This window comes from Pongo pygmaeus, chromosome X, assembly GCF_028885625.2.
Source record: "Pongo pygmaeus isolate AG05252 chromosome X, NHGRI_mPonPyg2-v2.0_pri, whole genome shotgun sequence".
In the NCBI taxonomy this organism is placed as follows: Eukaryota; Metazoa; Chordata; class Mammalia; order Primates; family Hominidae; genus Pongo; species Pongo pygmaeus.
The window spans coordinates 115,849,982-115,857,483 of record NC_072396.2 but is presented as its reverse complement, the minus strand read 5'-3'; the positions used below and the strand labels follow the sequence as shown (position 1 = coordinate 115,857,483).

At 37.9% G+C, this 7,502-nt stretch overlaps 1 protein-coding gene across 1 annotated transcript; it reads left to right on the top strand.

The window, feature by feature from the left end:
* Nucleotides 1–2,900: 2,900 nt before the first annotated feature.
* Nucleotides 2,901–6,819, top strand: LOC129024167 (large ribosomal subunit protein eL20-like). Its single transcript, XM_063660228.1, has 2 exons — nucleotides 2,901–2,947; nucleotides 6,184–6,819. The coding sequence occupies exons 1-2, from the start codon at nucleotides 2,901–2,903 to the stop codon at nucleotides 6,782–6,784; spliced, it is 648 nt and encodes a 215-aa protein (XP_063516298.1). The 3' UTR covers nucleotides 6,785–6,819.
* The last annotated feature ends 683 nt before the right edge of the window (nucleotides 6,820–7,502 follow it).

Here is a 7,502-nt window from a genome sequence, read left to right as displayed (position 1 = left end):
GTCAGTTACCTATTTGGAATATGTCATAGTTGGTTCGTGTTGCTATGAAGGAATACCGAAGACTGGGTAATTTATAAAGAAAAATGGTTTATTTGGCTCATAGTTCTGCAGATTGGACAAGGAGTATGGCACCAGAATCTGCCTTTGGTGAGGTCCTCAGGCTGCTTCCACTCATGGCAGAAGGTGAAGGGGATTCAGCCTGTGCAGAGACCACATGGTGAGAGCAGAGGCAAGAGAGAAGAGGTAGGTGCCAGACTCTGTTTAACAACAAACAACCAGCTCTCACTGGAACTAATGGAGTAAAAACTCATTCATTACTGGGAAGACCGCAGTAAGCCATTCATGATCTGCCCCCATGGCTCCCAATCCCCCCCCCTTAGGCCCCACTTCCAACACTGGGGATCAAATTTCAACATAAGGTTTGGAGGATCAACTACCCAAACTATAGCAGAATGTCACTAGACCCATGAAATATAACTTGCATTTTATTGTTCTTACTAGAAATTAGCACATTTGTTCAATAAAAGTTTAACCAGTATTGACCAGGCCAAAATGTTGAAAAGTATTTTTATGTAATAATATGTTTCAATTTAAAAAATGGAAACATGTTGTGACAAATAGTTTTTTGTTACTTTCATATGTAACATATAATTTAGAATATATACAGTTGATCCTTGAACAATGTGAAGGTTATGAACCCTGACCCCCCCACACACACAGTTTAAAATCTGCAAATAACTTATGACTTCTCCAAAATTTAACTGCTAATACCCTACTGTTGACAGGAAGCCTTACTGATAACAGTCGATTAAATTTTGTAGGTTATATGTATTATATATGGTATTCTTACAATGAAGTAAGCTAGAGAAAAGAATATTAATAAAATTATCAGACAAATATATTTACTGTTCATTGAGTGGAAGTGGATCATCATAAAAGTCTTCATCTTTGCCATCTTCTTGTGAGTAGGCTGAAGAGGAAAAGGAAGAAGAGGGGTTGGTTGGTTTTGCTATCTCAGGGGTGGCAGAGTTGTAAGAAGTGGAGGAGGTGGAAGGGGAGGCAGGAGAGGCAGGAACACTCAGTGTAACTTTTATGGAAAAAAATCCACTTGTAAGTGAACCTATGTAGTTCAAAATTATGTTGTTCAAGGATCAATTGGAGTTTGAATGATGAAATTTTGGGTTTTCCAGGATATTTGGGTGGTATATGAAGACAAGTAGGCTGAATGTTACCTTGACTGCCCTAAAGTTTCAAGTCATCATGCAAATTGCACTCAGTATCATCTGAATTAATTTGAAATATGGTTTTCTCCTATCATGAAGGGTAAGGAAGTGGATAAACAGTAAATGCTTTCATTTTCAGCTTATAAATGAGTAGTTCAACCATAGTCTTATTGCCATTAGTAGGCTTTGACCCTGGTTCATCTGACGTTGAATCAAATATATCTGTAAATAAACTCTCAAAATATGAAATATATTATTTCAGCTTGAGTTATCTGTAAAATCTCTGGGTTTTCCTAAAATACAGTAATTTTAAGCATACTTAAAATATTTTATTGCTTTTCCAATTTTACCTGAGCCTATATTTTTGTGTAAAGGGTTTTAAAAATTTTTGGTATGAAGGATTGTTCAGCTAATGGAAGATACTAACTATTGTTTTAAAAAGTAATTAAGTGGGCTAGTCATTTCAGACATTTAAGTGAGAATGCAATTTAGTTGATTTCACAGTTAACAATTTAACATCAATAAAAAGGAGCTCCTAGTTTTCTCCATGGGCTTGTCTGAAACAAATGAATACCAATTAAAGTATGATATTTCCACTAGGGCTTAGACCATCATTTTTCTAATTATGGTATAAATCTCTCAGTGGAAAATAATCTTCATCTGTAAAGAAATAATTCCCAACAGAAATCTTATATCTTGTAGAACACCAACTATTATACATTTCTCAATACCTTTGCCAGAGGAAGTATGCATCAGTCAGTGAATTAAAATCATGGCAGTTAAGGGAAAGATAAACTATATTGGAAGCAAGTAAAAGCATTGAGTATATGGAATAGCTCATTCAACTTTATATCTTGATTTTGCTTCACTAAATTGGGAGTGTTTTTATATCTGTTTTCTGCTATTGGGTAAAATTAAATGAGCTTTATTTCATAAAGAATAATGCACTCTTATACTCTTATTCCCTCTCATTTAGTTGGCTAGCTGTATAAAATGGACTTACTGCTCATAACATAATTTGGGTGGTAATATAATCTATAGCCCTTAGACTATTGGCAAGGCTTACGTGTTATGATTTAACTGGACATTAACAAGGCCATTTCTATATATATATATATATATATATATGTCAAAAACAAACAAACAAAAACAAGGCCATTTAATTCATGCTGATGACAATAGCTTAATTATTTGTATGGTGGTTTGTAAAAATTAGTTGGCTGAAATGAATTGATCTTCATGCCATAATCCATTCATCTAATTCACTTGGACATGGAGTATGGGTTCTTCATTAAAATAAAAGGATATTACATTTTTTATGAAATCTACTTTAAAAAATTTATAAACATCAGAAATTTATTACTCACAATTCTGGAAGCTGGGAAGTCCAAAATCAAGGCAACAGCAGATTGTCATTGTCTGGTGAGAGCCTGTTCCTCATAGATGGCTCCTTCTATGTGTCCTAGGAAAAGGGGATCCTACAAGTCTCTTTTGTAAGGGCGCTAATCCCATTCATGAGCCCTCATGATCTAATCATCTCCCAAAGATCCCATCTCTTAATACTATCACAGTGACGATGAAGTTTCAACATACGAGTTTTGAGGAAACATCAACATTCAGACCACAGCAATTTGTCTATGCTCTCTGGGCATTTATGTTTTAGCTGGAAAGGTTAGAATGGCCCCAGGAAACAAGCCAGGAAGGGACTGTGGATCCAGAAGCAGGTAAGATCCTGAGGGAAGTGGGCAGGGAAAGCCCTGGGGAGGTAGTCTGTCTGTACCTAGTGTTCAAGGCATGGCAGGATGTGAAGGTGCATGGGCAGGCAGGGAGTTGGCAGAAAGCATCAGGAAAGGCATGAGTCAGGGAGAAGACAAGGTGTGGTAAGAGGCAGTGAATAAAGAGTCCCACTGGAGTGGACTCCTTGGAGAGGAGCCAGGAACCAAAGGGCTATTTCTGATACAGGAAACAGAGCATTCCACAAGTATCACTCTGGGTATGGGGAATCTATGGGCATTTAGTGGGTTTTTATCTTTTTTAAAAAACTCCTATTTTAGGTTTCGGGGTGCATGTGAAGGTTTGTTACATAGGTAAATTCGTGTCATGGGATTTTGTTGTACAGATTATTTCATGACCCAGTTATTAAGCCCAGTACCCAATAGTTATCTTTTCTGCTCCTTTCCCTCCTCTCACCCTCCACCCTCAAGTAGACCCCAGTGTCTGTTGTTTCCTTCCTTGTATTCATAAGTTCTCATCATGTAGCTCCCACTTATAAGTGAGAACATGGGATATTTGGTTTTCTGTTCCTGTGTTACTTCGCTAAGGGTAATAGCCTCCAGCTCCATCCATGTTCCCACAAAAGACATGATCTCATTCTTTTTCATGGCTGCCCAGTATTCCATGGTGTTTATGCACCACATTTTCTTTATCCAGGTTGTCATTGATGGGAATTTAGGTTGATTACATGTCTTTGCTATTGTGAATAGTGCTGCAATGAACATTTGTGTGCATGTGTCTTTATTGTAGAATGAATGATTTATATTCCTCTGGGTATATACCCAGTAATGGGGTTGCTGGGTCAAATGGTAGTTCTGCTTTTAGCTCTTTGAGGCATCACCATGCTACTTTCCACATGGTGGAACTAATTTACACTCCCACCAACAGTGTAGGTTCCATTTTCTTCCCAGCCTCACCAGCATCTGTTATTTTTTGACATTTTAATAGTCATTCTGACCGGTTATTTTGGTTTTAATTTGCATTTTTCTAGTCATCAGTGATATTGAGCTTTTTTTCATATGCTTGTTGTCCACATGTATGTCTTCTTTTGAAAAGTGTCTGTTCATGTCTTTTGCCCAGTTTTTTATTATTATTGTAATATATATTTTTTTGAGATTGAATCTCGCTCTGTTCCCCAGGCTGGAGTGCAGTGGCATGATTTCAGCTCACTGCAACCTCCGCCTCCAGGTTTCAAGTGATTCTCTTGCCCGAGCCTCCCGAGTAGCTGGGATTACAGGCGCCTGCCACCATGCCCAGCTAATTTTTGTATGTTTAGTAGAGACAGGGTTTTGCCATGTTAGCAAGGCTGGTCTTGAACTCCTGACCTCAGGTGATCTGCCTGCCTGGGTCTTCCAAAGTGCTGGGATTACGGGTGTGAGCCACCGCTCCCGTCTGTTTGCCCACTTTTTAATGGGGTTGTTCATTTTTCTCTTGTAAATTTGTTTAAGTTCCTTATAGATGCTGGAAATTAGACCTTTGTCAGATGCAGAGTTTGCAAATATTTTCTCCCATTCTGTAGATTGTCTATTTACTCTGTTGATAGTTTCTTTTGCTGTGCAGAAGCTTTTAAGTTTAATTAGATCCCGCTTGTCAATTTTTGTTTTTGTTGCGATTGCTTTTGGTGTCTTTGTTATGAAATCTTTGCCCTTCCCTATGTCCAGAATGGTATTGCCTAGATTGTCTTTCAGGGTATTTAATGAAATCTACTTTGAATAAGTAGCAATACAAATTGTATTACAAATACAAATTTGCATTCTGACTATAATAAGTATAAATAAAATCTAATTGATTATTAGATAAGCAATAATAAAAACTCCCAAATAATATCATATATCTCTGCATTAATCAGCTTTAAGTCAATGTTTGGCATATCACCATCACCGACAGTTATTAATTTCATTTATGCATGTCACTGGGTATTATTCAAAGGAAGTAAGACAAAATGGTTCTTGCCTCTAGATGTTTATAAGCTATGAAAATCACCACTGACACAGACCTGAATGCTTCTTTACATCAAATGTTTTCATAATATCTTAGAATTGGAAGGGAAGTCATCTAGTCCAACTTCCCACTCACTGCAAAAATCTGACCTGTAGTTTGACTAATACGCAGTGTCCCATAGAAAAAAAATGGGCTTTGCAGTCAGACCTGAATTCAGATTCCAGCTTTACAATTCATTAGCTGTGTTACTTAATGTTACTTAACATGACTCTTTATCTCCTAATCAGTAGAATAAAAGTAATGATGATGTTTACCTAGGCTAATATTTATTGAAGCAGTCATTATGTGCTAGGCCTTGGGTTTTTTTTTTTTTTTTAACATAGTAAGCACTTACATTTTAGCCACCCTTCCTTTTCTGTCATATTTAGGGTTTCCTAAGCAATATGTGTTAATTGTTTAGCATAACATAAAGTACCTTTCCCTTGCCAGGCACAGATCAATAGGCCAGTAGCTAAAAGATGTAAGAGCTGAAGTCTGTCTTTAGCATACTCAGCTTCCCCTTCTTGCAAACACCAAACAGATGAGAGAGGAAAAAAATAATTTTCGTCTAAAGCAGTGGTCTCTAGACTTTATTACTGTACTATTATGTTCATTGTAAAACATGTTAAAAATTAGAAGTTGTAAAACAAGACAAAAAAATCTAAATACAAGGAACTGCTAGATTGAATATATAAAGAACTCTTAAATCTCAACAATAAAAAGACAAATACTCCAATCTAAAAATGGGCAAAGGAACTGATTTTTGACCAAGGTGCCAAGAATACATAATGGGAAAAGAATAGTCTTGCCAATAAATAGTGTTTGAAAACTGGATATCCACATGTATGAAAATAGACCCTATCTCACACATTATACAAAAACCAACTCAAATTGAATTGAAGACTTAATTGTAAGACCTCAAACTATCAAACTACTAGAAGAACACATAGCGGAAAAGCTCTATGACATTGGAGCAAGATTCATTGGTTTGGGCAATGAATTTTGGATATGAACCCAAAGCACAGGCAAAAAAAAAAGCAAAAATAGACCCATGGGATTACATCAAACTGAAAAACTTCTGCACAGTAAAGGAAACAATCAACAGAGTGAAGAGACAACCTACATAACGGGAGAAAATATTTGCAAAGTATATACCTGATAAGGAATTAAATCCAAAATATAAAGGGGCTAAAAAACTCAATAACAGGAAAACAAATAATCTGACTTTAAAATGGGGAAAGCCCTTTTGCGGGTGGCGGCGAGCTCGGAGAGGACGCCCTGAAGGCATAGGGCACTTAAGAGAGTACAAGGTGGTGGGTCGCTACCTGCCCACCCCCAAATGCCACACACCGCCCCTCTACCGCATGCGAATGTTTGCGCCTAATCATGTTGTCGCCAAGTCCAGCTTCTGGTACTTCTTATCTCAGTTAAAGAAGATGAAGAAGTTTTCAGGGGAGATTGCCTACTCTGGGCAGGTGTTTGAGAAGTACCCTCTACGGGTGAAGAACTTCCGCATCTGGCTGTGCTGTGACTCCCTGAGTGGCACCCACAACCTGTATCGGGAATACCAGGACCTGACCACGGCGGGGGCTGTCACCCAGTGCTACCGAGTCATGGGCTCTTGGCACTGCGCCCAGGCCCACTCCATCCAGATCATGAAGGTGGAGGAGATCGCAGCCGGCAAGTGCCGCCGGCCGTCAGTCAAGCAGTTCCACGACTCTAAGGTCAAGTTCCCGCTGCCCCACCGGGTCCTGCGCGGTCAGCACAAGCCACGCTTCACCACCACGAGGCCCAACACCTTCTTCTAGATGCAGGGCCCTCGCCCAGGTGTGCCCCAAATAAAATCGGGAAGGCCAAAAAATGAAAATAAATAAATAAATAAATAAAAATGGGGAAAGGACCTGAACACATATATGTCAAGAGAACACAGGCAAATGGGTCAACAGGTATATGAAAAAATGTTCAACATCACTAATCATCAGGGATATGCAAATTAAAACCACAATGAGCTATCACCTAAGACTTGTTAGAATAGCTACTATCAGAAAGACGAAAGATAAATGTTGGTGACGATGTGGAAAAAAAAGAACCATTACTCACTCCAATGTTTATTGCAGGATTATTCACAATAGCCAAGATATGGAATCAACTTAATTGTCTATCAACAGATGAATGGATATATGGAATATATACATAATGGAATACTATTCAGCCATTAAAAAGAAGATAATCCTGTCATTTACAGCAACATGGATGAACTTGGAGGAAATTTTTTTAAGTGAAATAAACCAGACACAGAAAGACAAATACCACATGATTGTACTCAAATGAAGTATCTAAAAAAGTCAATCTCATAGAAGTAGAAAGTACAAAAGTACAATGGTTGTTACCAGAGTCGGGGTGGTTGTCGGAGGGAGTTGGGATGATGTTGGTTAAAGAACACAAAATTGTTAGGAGAAATAAGTTCAAAAGATCTATTGTACAACATGGTGAATATAGTTAACAGTAATATGTTGTATTCTCGAA

Bases quoted from the DNA above. Each gene is read 5' to 3' on its own strand.
- LOC129024167 (XM_063660228.1), top strand. From the start codon at position 2,901: ATGGCCCCAGGAAACAAGCCAGGAAGGGACTGTGGATCCAGAAGCAG. The intron at 2,948-6,183 runs GTAAGATCCTGA...ACTCAATAACAG, and splicing joins GACTGTGGATCCAGAAGCAG to GAAAACAAATAATCTGACTT.